The 18,791-nt window shown below is 47.1% G+C and overlaps 1 protein-coding gene and 1 long non-coding RNA gene across 3 annotated transcripts; one reads left to right on the forward strand and one right to left on the reverse strand.

The window, feature by feature from the left end:
* Positions 1–300: 300 nt before the first annotated feature.
* Positions 301–14,409, reverse strand: LOC139678909 (uncharacterized). The gene is made up of 3 exons (XR_011699114.1): positions 14,110–14,409; positions 1,079–1,177; positions 301–439 (listed from the first exon to the last, which is right to left on the reverse strand). It is a non-coding gene; the product is annotated as an uncharacterized lncRNA (long non-coding RNA).
* On the forward strand, positions 13,298–17,098 carry SMIM32 (small integral membrane protein 32). 2 transcript variants are annotated; one of them, XM_071570176.1, is made up of 4 exons: positions 13,298–13,338; positions 14,142–14,245; positions 14,435–14,956; positions 15,070–17,098. In XM_071570176.1, the coding sequence occupies exons 3-4, from the start codon at positions 14,892–14,894 to the stop codon at positions 15,509–15,511; spliced, it is 507 nt and encodes a 168-aa protein (XP_071426277.1). In that variant the 5' UTR covers positions 13,298–13,338; positions 14,142–14,245; positions 14,435–14,891; the 3' UTR covers positions 15,512–17,098. The 2 variants fall into 2 exon arrangements, with proteins under 2 accessions (XP_071426277.1, XP_071426275.1); XM_071570174.1 differs by having other exon boundaries at positions 14,142–14,956.
* The last annotated feature ends 1,693 nt before the right edge of the window (positions 17,099–18,791 follow it).

An 18,791-nucleotide genomic window follows, 5' to 3' on the forward strand; every position in this document is an offset into this window, starting at 1 on the left:
GTGAAGAGCTTGATAATCATTGAATTCTGATCATTTCAGACATGGGAGGCTGTGCCTCACTGGAGCAGAATCCTCCAGGACTGACCATCTGGGCTGTGTTGTGAAACACAGGACCTGTCAATACCTTGGCCTTCCCTCTGCCACCCATGTACACATCTTATTTTTTACCATATTGGTTTGGGTTAGAAAGGACCTTTAAAGGTCTTCTAATCCAACTCCCTGCCATGGGCAGGGACACCCCCAACTAGATTGGGTTGCTCAGAGCCCCATCCATGAGAGTGCAGTGATTGGTACCTCTGTGAGCTGCAGATGCAGAGCCTGATGGAGGAACTCGAGGCAGGTGAGTGCTGTGAGGAGTTTGAACAGATATTTGGGGGCTGCAGAGCACATTTCCCAGACAGGTCAGCAAACATCAGGTACTTTGAACAAAAATTCTGACCTAAAGTGTGAGAGTGGAAACAGCAGCCACATGTTAAATCTCCTGCCCACCTGTCCCATCCCATTCCCTTGGCATGTTGTAGTGTCCAACTCCACACCCACCACTGGTGGGACAGACTGACCCAATCTTTTGTTACCATTCAGCTCATAACTCCACAGATCTTCCTGCTCTAAATTTGCTCTACTCTGATGACTTCACCCCTCTGGAAGTACAAATGCCTGCCTCATTTGGACATCAAACACCACCCATGGAGGGTGGGAAGGCTTTGAAAATCCACAGCTTCTGTCCAGAAATTTTCCCCTCACTCCAACAGGGGCAGAGAAATCCCAGCCCAGGTTTCCTTTTACAGCCAATCCCTGCACTCAAACATTTGCAAATCACTCTCAGCTGTGCATATTTATGATGCAAACATCTCTTATCAATAAACCCCCTTCAAAGCCAAGTCTCTGCTGTGTAACAGACTTGAATTCAACAAGCACATTTTAGGCATTTGTCGAAGAGCCAAAACATCTGAACCTACAGTGAAGGATCTTTATCTTTGCAACCAGTCACTTGCCATCACTTTCCTCCTCTCTACTTACATGTTTCAGTAGAACTGCATGATTTTTATGTCTTACACAATATAAGCTGGATAATTACCAAAAGTCCCATATGTTGTAGGTCATTCCCACAGCTGCTGATGCTTAAACTCTTGTCTCCTGTTTCCCCATGGGCAGACATCCTGATGCACACAATACACTGGGGAGAGAAAAAGGATTCTTTTTCAATAATAAAAAAGGAAAATGGGGGAAAAAAGAGAGAGGAATGTTTTGAACTACCAGAGCAAAACATTTTAATTGAGCTGACACAAAAAAAGTATCAAAATCTCAATTTTCCCAGCTGTGAACTGAGGGGTGGATGGTGAGGACAGGCTGGAATGTGGAGCAGAGACAAGGAACGATGCAAAGAGCTGCAGGAGGAGAGGGGTTATTTACTGAGACAGGATAAGCAGCACTGCCCAAAACCATGGCAGGGCTGTGAGTTGGTGATGGACAATTCAGGTCTGGAGGTGAGGAATTCCTGAGGCTCCTCCAGCCTCGTGCCTGGGGCAAAGTGCTGAGAGCATTTTGTGAGCAAAGTAGGTCAGGGCTCAGCAGGAGAAGAACCTCGGCACGTCAAACCACGAAGGTGCAGAGCTTCCAAGAGGGTTTCTTTTTTCCTGCAGTTATTTTGTTTAGTCAGGTATGATCTGTATTTTAAGGCAAACAAGATTGTGGTGACTTATGGGTCACCTCATTGTTGCTGCAGAGGCTTCGAGAAAGAGGAAAACGATTGGATTGCACCGTCTCACTACAAAAGATGGTGATGTGAGTGAGCTCAATTGTCTGAACAATATTCTGCAAATGAGTGGGGAAAAAAACTCCACAACTGTATCAGAGAACAAAGGATGAGTCACCCAGAATTACTCAACAAGAAACAGCAAGTCGACTTGCAGAGGGTTTGGGTAACGTGGGTACCTCCTGAAGTTCCGCTTGGCTGCAGGTCCCTCGGGGTGGGAACAACACACAGAGAAACAACACCCTGTCCTTCCCCAGGGGGAGAATTTCAGGTGACAGAAACCAACCCAAAACTCAGTCACGTGGCACTGCTGAGGCTCATGAAAACTCTGCACAGCGAGCCCAGAAACCACCCAAAGGAGCCTGAGGGGCTGTGAGTTCTGCCCTCTGTCCCAGCAAGAACAGGAGCCTCATGACAGCCCTGACTGAGGCTGGATTTTGACACCAGAGCACACATAGAGTAGGTGTAGGGAAGATTACAGCTCTGCACACAGATGGAAGGAGGAGATCACTGCAGAACAGGAGTGTGACAGTATTAAGACAGATAAAGCAATTTATTTTATAGGAAACGATTATACAGTTGAGAATTGTGGGGCGCTTTTTTTTTTCCCATCGGAGTGAAAAGGAGAATATCTGATTTTTTTATTCCACATGCTCCACAAGATGTGTCATGTGGTTCTGATGGAGGCAGAGACATAAAATGGTTTAGAGAGTGGGTGAACATTTGGATTTCTACCTGATTGACAACGTGCAAGTCAGGGAATTGGCCCAGCATCAATGAGGATCTCATTAATTTTGGCATTAAAGGCTGTCAAAGCTCCAGGAAGAAAATCATGTAACAGATTCAGAAACAAGATATTGCCCTATATTTAAAGAGTCAGCCTTGAATTAATAATAATTTTACTAATTCCCCATCCCAGGATTTCCTTTGTAGATGCTGGAGCACCTTCTAGGAGTGTTTTTTGTTTCTCAGTGTCCATTTGATGTAGTGGCCAAACATACAGGACCCAAAATGCTGGTGGCAGCCACCCCCTGGGAGTTCCCTGGATCTCAGGGAGAACTTCCTCCCAGATCTGACAAAACATTGTCTTCTGCTCTGAAATAGAGGATTCTGTGCTGCTTTGCAGCAGTGACACAGGGCAGAAAACATAAAGCTTTTGCACCAAGATAAGGTGTGCCCAGAGCAGGACTCAGGTCTAACATCAGAATGGTTTGTGTCAAACCTGGGTTGGCTCTAAGGGAGGATTTGACCTCAGAATGGTTTGTGTCAAACCTGGGTTGGCTCTAAGGGAGGATTTGACCTCAGAATGGTTTGTGTCAAACCTGGGTTTGCTCTAAGGGAGGATTTGACCTCAGAATGGTTTGTGTCAGATGGTTTGTGTCAAACCATTCTGAGGTCAAACCCTCCCTGAGAGCCAACCCAGGAGTTTCACAGAAATGAAAAGGCCAAATCTGAAATTCTCCTCGAAAAAGGAGGGAAGAAAATAAACCTTGAAGGAGGGGAATCAATTTGAGGCAGCTCGAAATGATTTCAGACATTAATTGGCTTTGCTGTAATCAGCAATGCTATTGAGGCACCAGGTAGGCAATTATTGGGTTTATAAAGCAAGAGCTCGGAGGGATGTTGGAAGTGGAGGGCAGAATACTTGGATAAAGCACATGGATTTTCCTGCTAATTTTCCATAACATTATCTGTGAACCACATACAGACAGCACAAAGGCAGCAGAGCCTTTCAAAGCCTTTTGTGAATTCTTCCTCCACACTTTACAGACAGAGGCATTAAGAGTTGAGGAAACCATCAAAAGAAATGCCTGAATTCTCTTTGTTTCTCTTTGCCTACATATTTTCTGAGGCTCCAAGTCCAGAGACACCAGATGGCTGTTTTTCTCAGATATTTAGGCACCTACACATGCAAAGAGGTGCCCAGCAGTCTTTTCAAGCATGTCCAAACACTTCTTTCTCTAAATAACCATTACAAATATTGATGTAACATTTTCATCCTACGATTTTTTTTTCTAAAATACCAAAGATAAAAAAATACTTCTCTAAAAAATTTGTCAGGAACTGAAGTAATGGGAACATCCAGGCTACAGAGTGGGGACCACACAGGGTGGGATATTGGAGCCAAACTGCAACACAACACAGAGAAAAGGGGATGGCAGCAGCTCTAGGGATAACCTGGCACTGGAGGAGGTAAAATCTGCAGGTAAAGTGAGATTAAAAACTGCAGCCAAATTTAGTTGTATTGCAACCATGTGCTTAAATGTCTCTGGCACTCCCTGTCTCCCAGAGCTTCCCAAAGCTGGATGGGGACACAAAAAGACACTTGGGAAGGGGGATTTTAACACATTCAGCTGAAATTTACCCTACAAAAATTCAGCCAAGAGGCCTGAACCACAAGCAGAGAAGATGGAGGCAGCTCAGAGAGAAGATGAGAGGTATAAATGCTAAACAAAAATATCAGATTCATCCCCCTCTTTCCATGAACGTGGATCTTTTATATTTGAATGCCAGCAGAGCTCTCTGTTAGAGCAAACTGCCTGTGCTGGTTTCTGCTAAGGAAGAACAGGGTGTTACTTTGGTTCTTCAGAAGAATATATGGTAAGTTTTGTCCTAGAGATCCCTTCCAAAGGGTCCTGACACTTCAGCAAATGAGTTTACAGCACAACACAAAGGAAGGTTGTCTTGGGGAACAATTAGAGAGGCTTAAAATGCAACAAAAAGACACAGAGAAAAAAATCTCTTTGCTCTAATTGATAGTTTCATCTCAAAGGGAATTAAGAGAATTTTATGACTTTGATCTTCTGAAGAATGAGTTTTTTAACTTCATTAATCTCTTTGCTTGGCTTTCAAGGCAGATGCCACCAGAGAGGAGCCCTGAGCCTCTCAGGAGGGACAATCCTCCCCTCTGCCACAGCTGCCCTGCTGCAGCTCCACTCAAGAGTTCAGCTGAAGAGACATCGTGGCAGAAAATCCATTATAATTAATGAGCATTCATAATTAATGGCTGGCCTGATGCAGCCTTTGAGGAGGATCACAGCCTTTCTCTTTATGATCTTAAAGCAACGATTGCACTTTATGATCACAACCTTTCTACTTGAACACTTGGCCATGGGTTAAGTGCTGGCAGGAGTTTGGTAATTCCACTATTAACCCAAGTTAAAAGCTCTTCACCTTGCTGTTCTCAGAGCCTGTACTGACTGTTCTGATTATAAAGATGAATTTTAATAACAATACTGCACTGTAGTCCTCACCACCATAGGATCAGAGCTAATTAAAATACAGCAGGAATGTATTTGCCACTATCAAGGCAAAGAACACGACTGAGTAACAACATTTTCTTCCATTATCTCCAAAGAACCATCACTTGCCAACACTGCTTTCCTCTGCAAAGTTAAAAGTCAGCTGAACTTTTACTTTATTAAGGAGGGAGAAATTAGTTGCAAATGTTTCTATTTGCTTTATATTTCATGCAGTTTTCCTTTTGTGAGCACTGGTACAGATGTGAAAAAATAACCTTGTTTTTCTAACTGGTACAGGGGGTTGAGTTTTTCAGATTTATTTCCATGAGGTCATGGCAATGAAATTGCCCCTTGGAGGAGCTGATGTTCCAGGAGCAAGAAGATTTTAGATCATTAAAATTACCCTTGTCACATGCTGAGGGATTTTCTTTCTGGGTATACTCAACAAGCACAAGTTTCAGTCCATCTTTGCCCTCTACAGATCCCCTGGGGGTGCCCAGTGAGTGCCAGGATGCCACATGGTCAGGGATGAGCCCCAACCCTCCAGTGGGGCCCTTCTCCAAGGCTTTCCAAGCAAGGGCTGCTCCAGGAGGCTGCACTCCCACCCCATCTGACAACTGTGGGCAGACACCTTGCCTTGATTAATGATAATTACAGTCTTAGGCAATGAGAGCCAAGACACGGAGCTGTCAGAGCTACTGAGGAGGACAAAGAGGATGTAGAGGACTCCCAAGGTGAAGCTTTGCCAACCAAGGAGATGAGTAGGAATGGATTCCCCTCCAGCAGACATTCCAGCAGGGCTTGCCACTCACACATCTCTCCTCCCATCCCTCCCTGACAGCTGGGCTTTCTCCTTTCTTCTGGTGATCCACAAAGGTCTGACCAGAAACCTCCCACAGAAACAGGGACAGGATGCTCCTGGTTTGATGGGGAGACAGAACTGTGGATCAAGGAGAGGGTGCTCCTGGTTTGATGGGGAGACAGAAATGTGGATCAAGGAGAGGATGCTCCTGGTTTGATGGAGAGACAGAAATGTGGATCAAGGAGAGGGTGCTCCTGGTTTGATGGGGAGACTGAAATGTGGATCAAGGAGAGGGTGCTCCTGGTTTTAGGGAGAGACAGAAATATGGATCAAGGAGAGGGTGCTCCTGGTTTGATGGGGAGACTCAGAACTGTGGATCAAGGAGAGGGTGCTCCTGGTTTGATGGGAGAGACAGAACTGTGGATCAAGGAGAGGGTGCTCCTGGTTTGATGGGGAGAGACAGAAATGTGGATCAAGGAGAGGGTGCTCCTGGTTTTAGGGAGAGACAGAAATGTGGATCAAGGAGAGGGTGCTCCTGGTTTTAGGGGGAAACAGAACTGTGGACCAAGGAGAGGGTGCTCCTGGTTTGATGGGGAGAGACAGAACTGTGGATCAAGGAGAGGGTGCTCCTGGTTTGATGGGGAGAGACAGAACTGTGGATCAAGGAGAGGGTGCTCCTGGTTTGATGGGGAGAGACAGAACTGTGGATCAAGGAGAGGGTGCTCCTGGTTTGATGGGGAGACAGAAATGTGGATCAAGGAGAGGGTGCTCCTGGTTTGATGGAGAGACAGAAATGTGGATCAAGGAGAGGGTGCTCCTGGTTTGATGGAGAGACAGAACTGTGGATCAAGGAGAGGGTGCTCCTGGTTTGATGGGGAGAGACAGAAATGTGGATCAAGGAGAGGGTGCTCCTGGTTTGATGGGGAGGCAGAAATGTGGATCAAGGAGAGGGTGCTCCTGGTTTTAGGGAGAGACAGAAATGTGGATCAAGGAGAGGGTGCTCCTGGTTTTAGGGAGACTCAGAAATGTGGATCAAGGAGAGGGTGCTCCTGGTTTGATGGGGAGAGAGAGAAATGTGGATCAAGGAGAGGGTGCTCCTGGTTTGATGGGGAGACAGAAATGTGGATCAAGGAGAGGGTGCTCCTGGTTTTAGGGAGAGACAGAAATGTGGATCAAGGAGAGGGTGCTCCTGGTTTTAGGGGGAAACAGAAATGTGGACCAAGGAGAGGATGCTCCTGGTTTTAGGGAGAGACAGAAATGTGGATCACCAGAAAAATGGAGTGATTTCCCCTGATTCAAGGCTGGGTCTGCTCCAGGCAGGGCCATTGTCTTGTCACATATAATTAAATGGATACAAAATATAGAGAGCTGATAATACATATCAAATTCCTCACCAGAATTCAGATTCCACCACAGAACAAGGAATAAACAGACAGAAAAACCTTATGTACAACAGGTCTAGGAGCCTTTTTTCTCCCTTTTTGAGTGAATATCTTCAGTGAACAAGGCAAATCTTCCAGATCAGCTCTGCTGTAAGAACAGAAATTACTTTACCTTATTCTTGTACATCACAGGTGGTTTTGGAGAGCAGAAAAAATAGGGAAGATGTTGCTTTTCTCAAAATAAATTGAAAAAAAAAATCTATTTTTTCCTGCCATCCTACAGATAACTTACTTCAATTGGTGAGAGAAACAAGAGTTGGGCTGATGGCTTTGCTGAGGACCAACCAGCTGCTTTCAGAGTTGCTCTGTGTGTTTGAGAGAAGGTTTTTATCTTAGCACCAAAAAGACCCTTGAGTTAAAAACAAACAATGCAGTTTGTAGAGTCAGACTGTTCTGAATGACAAATTAGAAATCACCAAACTGTTTTTCTTTCTCAAGCAGCACACAAACAACTAAACTCCCCAATTCCCTGGCCTGCTGGGGAACACACTGTTCAATTTTCTCCTAATTTCTTGCACAGTCATAGGTGGAAATATATCTCAAAGCAGTAGCCAAACACACTGAGAGTCTGGGACTTCAGTGGGATGAAGGTTTATCTTTCCAGAGTGTCAATACCTTGTTAAGATTTCAGCTCCATCACTCCCAGGGTTCAGCTCCCTCTTCCACCCTGTTTTAAGACAGTTCTTTAGTCTTTTATAATTTTTTAACCACATCAGAGAATCTTGCCACCTTCCCTAATTAGTCCTCTGGATCCCTGCAGGGTAAGGAAGTATTACCAGGCCTGGTTTATTCAAATCAAGAAGGAGGTTGCAGAATAAACAGCTTGTCTGACAGAACATGATCAGAGAGCTCCAGACATGCAGAGAGGCAAGAGCACCTCAGGCTGTGAAAGAAACTTCCAGATATATGTCCAGGGGATCACCCAGATTTAATAACTCACCTTATTGTTTGGTGTTGACTTGCAGTTAATATCAACCTCAAGAAAACTGAAGCAAAAATCAATAAGCAAGAGGAACCCTTTCTGCCCAACCTGTCAGACCCAGCTGCAGCTCCCACCCCTGGCACACCATGCCAGGCTCCAGCAAGAGGGGGGAGGAATTTCTGACACCACTCAGGTGAGTTGTACAAGCAAAAAGCCCTAAATAAAGACAGACTCTGATAATAAAAGAACCCAGTGAAGCTCCACAAACAATCCTTGGCTCATCCCAGATACCCAATGCTGGCAAAGCTGAGGTAGGGAGAGGGAGGGCAATGCCACAGGTTCCTACCTGAGAGGTCAACACTTCTTCAAAGGATGATGGGGACCCCTGAGCCCCTTCTTGGGGATCTGAATTCCATAAAGTGAAGCCAGTATTATGGTGAAAGAGGAAGTTTTCCAGCACACCAGTGGAACAGGAGGGCTACACATACAGGTGGGATGTGTTTTGTGCAGCAGCCTGGAGAAAGACTCACTTTATTCCCTTTGAGAAGAGCCATGAATAGGAAACAGATGAAAAGCACAGTTTTCCACAGCTGCTTCTGGTCCCCAGAGAGTCTGTTCAGGACAGGACAGACATTGCCTTTTATTCATATTGCAGGTTGGTAAGAGCCTGCTGGCACCAAGAGCAAAATGTATTCAAAACTGAAACCTCCCAGTGAGTTGTAACATTTCATCATTTCTTTTCTTAACTAAAATTCAGCTCTCAGTAATTGGGGTTAAATGCTGGGAACTGAGACACTGGGAAGAGCACACAGCCTTGTTCATGCACATGCCTGTCCTTGGACACACCTGCTCTTGGACACACCTCCCTGGGACAGGCTGGGCCACAAACAGCCCCAGGGAGTGTCCTCCTGCTGCAGGGACAGGACTGACAGTCCTGAGCTCACACAGCCAGGCAGCCCTCAGAGCACAGAGTGTATCTGCCCCCGGGACAGAGCTGACACACCCCTGGGAGTGGGTGAAGCCTTTCTCCTGCCACAGAGCCCAGCACAGCATCTGGGTCCCATTTTGTTCCCAGCTCAGCATCTGTGTCCCATTTTGTTCCCAGCTCAGCATCTGCATCCCCTTTTGTTCTCAGCTCAGCTCACAAACCAGTGCTGTGTGACTACAAATCAGATTAAGTGTAAAGGAGGTACCAAAGACAACCTTTGTCTACAATTACACCTTTCACTTCCCAAACAGCCTCCTGCTCCTGTTCTCCGTGTGTGGCTGTACTGCAGCTGCCTCCTCTGGAGCATCACTGGGTGCCCACCCACACACTCCTGGCTGTTTGAAACTATCAAGTTGTGCTTTGCCTTCTGTACACACCAGGAAAGCTGCTGCAAAGAGAAAAGGAGAGTTTTTGTCAGGACACAGGGAGCCCACACACCACCACACAAGGACACACAACTCCCTGTGGGTGAAGCTCCTCACCCTGCAAACCCCCTTGGAAGCTGCTTGGAGCTTCCTCCCAGTGTACTGGGGCAGTGCTGGCAGGGCAGGGGGGCTGGGATGCTCCCACCAACAGCCAGAGTCACTTCCCCACATCCATCTGAGCAGTGGCAAAGCTCCCTGGGGTGGCAGGAGGTGTGGGATTCTTCTTCCCCATCCTCCAATGGATCATGGCTTGGTGAATCACAACGCTCCTCACAACCTGGAGAAGAGCAAAGGATTTGGACAAAGCACTGAGCAAACTCACACAACCTCCCTTTTATGGAGTCATAGGATGGTTTGGGTTGGAAAGGTCCTCCAGATCATCTGGTTCCAATCCCACTGCCTCAGACTTCTCTGGAAACCTCCTAAATTCTTCTGCTTCAGCTGGTGCAAACCTGTCCTGAGAATCACAGAATCCCAGACTATTCTGAGTTGGGAGGGACCCACCAGGACCATCGAGTCCAACTCTTCAGTCAATGCCCACACAGGGGATTGAACCCATGACCTTGGAGTTATTACAACCAAGTTTTAACCAACTGAGCAACCCAATGGCAGGAGGTAGTTTTAAATACCACACATGAGTTCTTCTGAAACAAAACATTTTCAAGATTTCTCTGCCCTTGAGCAAATTTTTTCAGGCATCTTGTCCCATATTTGAGTACTAAAGGCAAGATTCCCACGTTGAGTGTCTGGTGCTGAGTTTTGTGGCCCTGCTTAAAAATATGGCCCTTAATATCCCAATCTCAGGCACCTGGAAATAAGTATTTTCCTTTGGAGTGATTAAAAAAGGAAATAATCCCCATATATTCTTTTTCATTTTCTTTCCTTTATATGGTTTTAAGCTGCTTTTCTGCGGCACTGGAAAGTTCCAGGCGGTGATTTGTTGCATTCTGGTCTGCCAATAGAAACATCCCCCTGGCTGCTGCTGGCTCTGCAGAGCAGGAGGATCGTAACACACGTTGTAAATGGTTGCATTGCTGAGCAAGAGAACGTTCCTTTGCACTTTCATTTCCCTCCGTTGGTATTTCTCGTGGCAGGGGCTGCGTAAGCGCAGCAGGGAGAGAGATCATGCATTATTTACCAGGCTGGATGAGCACAGAGCAGCTCCCAGTTCGGGTTGGGTTTGGTGGTGCTTTGGCTGGAGGATTGGTGAAGGAAATGTGGTTGTCCTGTCAGCCCAGAGAGAGACAGAGGATGGGGCTGAGGGGTGCAGGTTCTGCTCTCCCTTCTCTCAGCTCTGGACAGTTTATGTCATTATTTATTTCCCACTAGAATCACAGAATCATAGAATGGATTGGGTTGGAAAAGGCCTCCGAGATCAGCAAGTCCAACCCTTGATCCAACCCCACTGTGATCACCAGACCAGGGCACAGAGTGCCCTGGTCTGGTGATCACAGTGGGGTTGGATCAAGATATGGTGGATTCTCACTCAGTGCCACATCCATAGAAACACAGAAGCAGAAAAGACCTCTGAAATCTTCAAGTTCAACCCTTGGTCCAACTCCAGTCCCTTTATCAGATCATGGCACTCAGTGCCACGGCCAAGCTCAGTTGAAAAGCCTCTATGGATGGGGAATCCACCCCCTCTCTGCGCAGCCCATTCCAATCCCTGAGCACTCTCTCTGCAAAGAAGTTTTTTCTGCTCTCCAATTTCCCCTGGCAGAGCTTGAGCCCATCGTGCCCCCTTGTCCTATTGCTGAGTGCCTGGGAGAAGAGACCAACCCCCAGCTGGCCACAACTTCCCTTCAGGCAGTTCCAGACAGTGCTGAGGTCACCTCTGAGCCTCCTCTTCTCCAGGCTGAACACCCCCAGCTCCCTCAGCCTCTCCCCATAGGGCTTGTGCTCCAGTCTAGACCAGAACTGCCACTGAGTCACCACAACCATCCATAAACTCCTTAAGGTCCAACACATCTGAGACAAAATTGCTTAGTCTTGAATGCAGCTGAGAACAGACAGACCCAGAGAGAGGGTGACACAGGAGTGTCATCACATCCCTCTGATGCCACCACGGCCAGTGAAGCTGATCCAGCTTCCCAACACGCCAGGAAGTTGCAACACTCAAAGGTTTATTATCATTAAACTCCAGCCAGTGTCAGAGGCTCAGTGTTTGTCCTCACTGTGCATAGAAAAACTAACAAAACAAGCCATTAAATGCTGGAAGCCTTGGGAAAGAATTAAAAAAAAAAAAGCAAGAAACTGCATCAACAAAACTACTAAATAAGAAATAAGTTAATGAGGAAAAATTATAAGCAACTGAAGACTTTAACTGTTCTTGCAAATTAAAGAGAACAAAGGGGAAAGATCAGCTCTTATTTTTGCAATTAAGGTGTTATTTATGGCAATTTAGCTTTTTTTCTGATTAAGCCTGGATACAGTGCTGCAGAAAACACATCTGATTTACTCCCAGGGCTTCTCCTCAGTTTCTGTACGAGTGCCAGCCAGGCAGCCAAAAACCAGCAGGAGGTCTGGGCACTCTGAGCTCCCTGGCTGCACACAAGGTGCCTGTAAAACACCCTCAGGATTTATCCCCACCTCAGGCATCTGGACTGGCACCATCAGCAACAGTCCCCAGTCCCCAGTGCTGGCTCTGGAGCTGAACTAGTGCACCTTTGGGGCAGGAACCTTCCAGGAATGAGAGAGAGCAGGAGCAGAAGGGAAAAACTAAAGGTTCTGGTTCTGTGTCTATGTGCAACCTGCACATGAAGAGGGATGGGGAGAGGAGGCTCAGAGGAGCATCCTGTGTTTGCAGGCACTGACCTGGCAGAGCAAACAGCCCCTTTGCCCTCTCCCAGCAGCCCCAGGAAACCAGGAAAGCATCCCAGGCACGTGACTGTGCCATCCACCTCCAGGGATATGTCCAACAGCTCAGGGAAACGCTCCCCACAGGCCTGGGGGAAGGAGGGAGGTGGATGTTGCCAAGGAACCCCTTCCTGCTCCACCTCTGCCCAGTTTGACTCCAAGCCATTGAGTGGAGCACCATGGGGCTGCCAAAAAAACCAAAAAAAAAAACCAAACCAAAAAACCAGACCATTTCTGAGCAGGGAGAAAACACACTAACAACTATGACATTCACGTGCATCTTTTGTGGTATTTCCCCCCTGTTAGAGAGTCGGTAACATTTGCAGAGAACCTCTATGTGAAACATTAAGACTGTCCACATTATTTGTAGGATTCAGCCCCAGATGCCTTCTGGTTTTTCCTACAGGGTAATAAAAACAATGAAGAAATAAATAAAAAAGGATGGAAAGTTTGGTTAAACTCAAAACCAGTTCAGGGAGGAGAGAGCTGAAGATGGGACAGTGCTGGGAAGACACCCAGCCTTGTCATGCTGCTGTTCACAGACCCTCCTGTTTCAAGGAGACATGAAAGGAGACATTGCAACAGGACAGTTCCAAACTCTATTAGCTTTTTTATAGCTCTGTTGATTTTTCCAGCCCCCATGGCTTGCCTGCCTGGCATCCTGTTCTTTGAACCCACACAGAGTAAATAAGTGTAACTACTGTGGCTCTGCAGGCAGGGGATGTGTCCCCAGGAGGAGCACTCGGTGCAGGCAGGAACAGACAACAGCACGTGGAAGAATCAGAGCATTTGGATGGAAAAAAAGGGGCAAAAAAGGAGAGAGAGAAACAAAAATCAGGCAAACCTCCCTTAGAGGAAGATCTTATGAATTAAAAGGTCCCCAAGAGCAGGAGGTAAACATGCAGGTAATGGCCTTTCTGAGGATGGATGCAGGAGGATGTGAACAGGGATGTGACAGGGATGTGACAGGGATGTGAGAGCTTCCAACCTCCCCAGCAGAGCTGCTGGAGGCACAGGGGGTTTCACTGGAGCACCTGGAGCTTTGCAGGGGATGAGGAACACACTGGTCAGGGCCTCAGAGGGCATTGCAGGGATTGGATTTGATTCAAAACTAACTGGCCAGAAGATTTCTCTTCTCTTCATCCTCCCTCTCCCAACAGAAACCTTTATTACATTAAGTGAAATGTTTAACCACTGGGACTCTTGGCTGCTCATCACAAGCAGCTTTAGTGTTTGCTGGGATCAGCACCCTGGGGCTGGAGATGTTTCACCCTTTCCTCTGCCCAGTTATTCCTCTTTTCCTGGCTCCTCTCACCTCCAGCTCTGTCCCCTGCCCCTTTTTCAAGTTGTAAGAGGGTTAAAATAAAAGTATTAAGGGCGCTTATCTGATGCATGGGAGATTGGGAGACAGAGCTGGCAGGCAGCCAGGAGCTAATAGCACCATAAAGCAATTTGCTGTGAAAAAAAAGAATTAACATGCTAATTGTCAGGCTGGAGAGGGTGCTGGGGATCATGGTGAAGGGGAAAAAAGAAAAGAAGACATTGATTACTCTAGAGTTTAACAATAAAGGTCTGAGGAAGAAAGAGAGGATTTAAGGCAATTTTCTTCTTTTTGTCCCACTCTCTGCTACCCTCCCCCAAGCTGAAAAGCTCCAGCCGGAGCCTCAGGCACTCACGGGAATTTCTGCGACGATCTCTTCCTTTTTAGCATCGTGTCAGTGCCAGACGCGCCGCGGGCTGCGGGGCTGGTCGGACCACCGAGCGCTTCTCCCTCCGCACGGAGCGAGCGACACCGCGCTGGGGCTTCTGGAGGTGGGAAAATCATGTTGGACTGAGCCCCGCTGGGCTGAGAGGAGCTTTCCAAAGGACTCACCCTCTCCCATTCCCAGGGAGGCTTTTTTAGTGATTCTTCTTTTTTTTTTCTTTTTTTTTCTTTTTTTTTTTTTTAACAAAGGGGCATAACTCAATTTTTATTATTTTTTTAATTAATTTATCTCAAAGCGATGCGGAAAGCCGAAGCACGAAAGCTCAGCCTTTTAACCCCGACTCGCTCCGCAGCGCGCCGCTTTTTGGGAATTGAGAAAGTCAACTGATGCTTCCCGGCGCCAGGATTTGGGCAGCGCGGAGCCTCCCGAGGCAGCGAGCGGCGGCGGAACATCCAGAGGGCTCTCCCGGCTGCCTCTCCCCGCAGATGCCACTGAACCCCGGATTTCTGTGCACCCCATTCGTGCAGTTGGGCTGCAAACCCACCGTGCCTCCCCGGCGCGGGCAGTGAGCGCTGCCAGGACAGCCGGGGTGCCCTGCCCGGTGCCAGCAGCGGCGCCGAACAGGCTGTGCCCAAGCCCATGCAGGGGCAGCAGTGGCACGGGGCTCCCAGCACATCCCAGGGGCTCCCAGCACATCCCAGGGGCTCCCAGCAGATTCCCAGAGCTCCCAGCACGTCCCGGCTGAGCAGCAGATGAGCCAGACAGAGCATCTCCCCAAAGGAGGCGTGCTGGGGGAAGCAGGGCCAGGACACACGAGGTACCTCTATCATTTTTGATTAATATTTGTGGATGAATGCTGTAAATATGAGCCAAGAAGATTTCAAAGAAAGTCCCCGAGCCATGCGAGTGAATTAATTAATTTGCTTTCAGACAACATGAGGCTGGTTTGCAGCCTTCTACAAGCAGGAACATTATTGCTTGCCTATGCCAAAGACTGACTGCGTTTGCCCTCCTGCTTTACTTCCACCGAGGAGGAAATTTAAGCAAGAACATGTACAGTGAATTGCTAAATTCCACCAGTGCCACCGAAGCTCATCTGATCATCCAGACCAACACTCCCTACCTGGGCAGCACCCCGAGACCTGTGAGCTCCTCCTCCCTTTACATGTCCACAGCCAGGGTGTTAAAAGAAGGGGAAATAAATAAGCCAGACCTGGTGACTTACATCATTCTGTTTTTCTTTCTGCTCTTGACCGTGACATTCATTGTGCTCTTCATAAACTGCCAGCTGAAAAACTCTTTTTTTGCCACTCTTCCTTACGACAGATCGCTGAGGGAGGCGAGGAGCCCGTGGAGGACACAGGCTGTCTGACACGTCTCATCCCAGCAGGAGAATCCCTGGGCAAAAAGGAGTTAGTGCCATGTGCCAGGGAATGGATGTGGCCCCCTTGAGAGTAATGGGCAGGAGGAGATTGCTGGAAAAATATGCTGTATGCAAATCCAAAAGGCTGTGAATAAAAAGCTGTGTTATGGAGGGGATGCTTTAGCAAATTCATACAGTTTGGTGTGAAAAAACCGCCTGGTGACTCCAGACTAAGCTCTGTATGTATGCAAATGTCATCACCCACCCATTCAGTGTCCATACAGGGGTAATTGCATTAACAACAGTCTCTGATTTGGGCATCTGGTGGAGTTTCCTCCCCATGTTTATGAAACTACAGCATCAGATGGAAAAACCACAGCGTATTTACCCGCCAGGAGATGAGGTTCCTTCCCAGCCCCTTTTCTCCCAACTGCTGCTGGAACTGCAGGGGGATGCTTTGGGAGGCCTGCCAGGCAGGGGGAGAAAATGAAAAATGGTTATTTAGACTTGTGATTGTCATTCTGTTAAGGGTGGTTTTGATGTTTGAATGTGCCATCCATCAAGTTTTAAGTTACCAGTGACGTGAAACTCTTAATGCCTACAAAGGAAATCATTTGCCACGGCATGAAACCAAAATAATCAGGGACGGGGAGAGGTGGGGAAGGAAAATGAATATCATTAATATCATGTAAACTAATGAAAGGGGAGAGCAGAGTGCTCAGAGCTCAGTGCACAAAGTGGGTAACTTCTGAAAGCCATAAAACAGCTTTATGGGGACATTTGCTTTCTGCACAGTCTCCCCACTCCTTGTTCTCTCTGGAAACCCAGCCCAGTTAGGAGCATGATTTATCAATGTGGCAGCAGCTTGATTCAACAGCACCATTTTAAATTATTAACTATCTGATTTTCTTCTAAAAGCTTCTGCTTAACCCTGGGAGCTGACACGCTACTTTATATCTTGTAAACTTGCAGTTACAGCACAATTCCAGCCCAAGCTGCACGAGCCCCAGAACAGCATCTGTGATTCCCACAAACCAGGGGGAAAAGGGCTTTTTTCTTTTTTTTTTTTTTGCTTATTCTGATCCCAAAGGCTCAAGATACAACAGAATTGCAGCTCTCCAGAAACACCAAGTCCTGAACCTGATTTTAGCACCAGTTTTGGGTATTGGATCATCTGTCAGTGGAATGGGGTCTGAGTGGAGTCAGATGCTGAGCCCTTAAACTCATTCTCACCCTGCAGAGTGCAAGAGGATCTGTGTGTATATATATTTATATGTACAGAACTTATTTCACTCAAAAGAGGAGATTTTACAATGCAATGACACATACACAGCCTTGCACTCCAGCACACAGACAAAACAGGAGTCTGTGCAAGCTTTTTTTTTCCTACACAGTTCCATGTCATTGTCTTGGTTACCATGTTTTATTTTGCTCAAGTTAAACAACTATATAACTGGTTTTAATATTTTATTCCTTGATAGGTGGCCAATATTTCCTCTGAACCAAATTTAACTGGTGTAATTCTGAATATTTAATGTAGAAAGCAAGAATAAATTCAAGTGTGTTTCTCTCAGCCCTTTTTGAATAAATCAAGTTTTATCCAATCAGGCATTTCTTATTTCTTTTTAAGCAATGACAGCTTGTTTTCAGCTCTCAGCCATAATGAGTTGGGTCTAAGAATTTCTGCTGGCAAGACCTCAGAACCTGACAGAGCACATGTTGTGTTGCACTCTTCATTTAAATGTTCAAGAATAACTCCAGAATAATCCTGTTTTTTTCTGCAGTCTGGTTGGAGTGATACTCCAAAAGAACTTGTCATGGGGAGAGTGTTACTGATTTTCTGGGAAAGCTTTTCTGTGTTGCTCTCATCAATATCCAGAATTATTTCAGATGAAAGACCTACTAATGGCAATCAGGATGATAAAACCCCAGAATGGTTTGAGTTGGAAGGGTCCTTAAAGCCCATCTTATCCCAACCCCCTGTCATGGGCAGGGACACCTTCCACCATCCCAGGTTGCTCCAATCCTTCTCCAGCCTGGCCTTGGACACTTCCAGGGACGGGGCAGCCACAATTTTTAACCAATGTATGAAACACACTCTGCCAAGTTTGGTTTGCCCAGGCTCAAAACTGAAGCTGACCAAAAAATCTCCTTTCCAACCACAAGCACATGGAGACCAAGAGACATTTCTACCCTTGCTGTGACTGGTTTATTAAGTTTTCAACACCTGCAGGGTCCCACCTGGATTCTCCATCCCTTCCCCTGCCAGTCACATTCCTGTCCCTGAGACAAACACACCCTTCCCTGGGGGTCTTTCAGCCAATCCCACTCTCTCCAGCCACACTCCCAGCCCTGCAGCCTCCTGGTGGCTTCTCCTCCAGGCACACCAGAGGTCAATAATCCACTGAAACATGAAGGATGAGCAAAGCAGCAGCAATCTGGGCCACCAGGCAGGGTGGCCCCAGTCCAGAGAAACTCTCAATCACATGCTTTGCTTTCCAAAGATGAGCAGCTTAAAATACACCTCTGAGTGCTCTGCTGAGTCAGGACCTGCCTGTTAAAATGAGGTTTTAACTCTCCTCCAGGTCAGGGAAACAACCCATGACTCCCACCTGGAAGCATCTGATGCCACCCTTCCAATAGATTATTAAAATTGTTACAACTCATCTGTTGGCTTTGATCTCTTACCCAAGGATGGCTTTGAGTCCATGTGCCCAAGCTGTTGGCACAGACAGTGCCCACGGGGAGTTTGCAGCAGCACTGGCACTGCAAGCAAGGAGAAGCCACCAGCACAATGCTCCTCTGAGAGGGAATTCCATAACTGGGAGCTCACTCTGCCATGCTCTGCCTGAACACTGGGTTTGTTAACATTTTGGGGATGCAGAGGACCCATCTCCTCATGTTTCCTACTGTAGGTGGGCTGCTCTGTGGGCATTTCTCCTCCTGCACTTCCCTTTCTCCCCAAACACATCCAGGAGCTGAAGGTTTTCTACACCCCACACCACACAGGCATCACATGAGGGCCTGAAAGGACTCACCTGGAGGGCTCACACATCAGTCAAACTGCACAGCAAGGCAAAAGGTAAAGAATAAATCCTAAAAGTTAAATATTCCAGGTCAGCAGTGTGGCCAGAGCTGAGCCCAGTGCTGGGCAAGGGGCTCAGTCCTGCTGTGCCAAAGCACAGTGTCCCCCCTGAACTCTGCCCTGCCCTGGCTCTCCTACACCTTTTGGGAGCCAGAAATTACCTACCTGATATTGAAACATTTAAAATGCTGGCAGATGTATCAG

Source organism: Pithys albifrons, chromosome 15, assembly GCF_047495875.1.
Source record: "Pithys albifrons albifrons isolate INPA30051 chromosome 15, PitAlb_v1, whole genome shotgun sequence".
NCBI classification, from domain to species: Eukaryota; Metazoa; Chordata; class Aves; order Passeriformes; family Thamnophilidae; genus Pithys; species Pithys albifrons.

Bases quoted from the DNA above. Each gene is read 5' to 3' on its own strand.
- SMIM32 (XM_071570174.1), top strand. From the start codon at position 14,892: ATGAGCCAGACAGAGCATCTCCCCAAAGGAGGCGTGCTGGGGGAAGCA. The intron at 14,957-15,069 runs GTACCTCTATCA...ATTTGCTTTCAG, and splicing joins GCAGGGCCAGGACACACGAG to ACAACATGAGGCTGGTTTGC.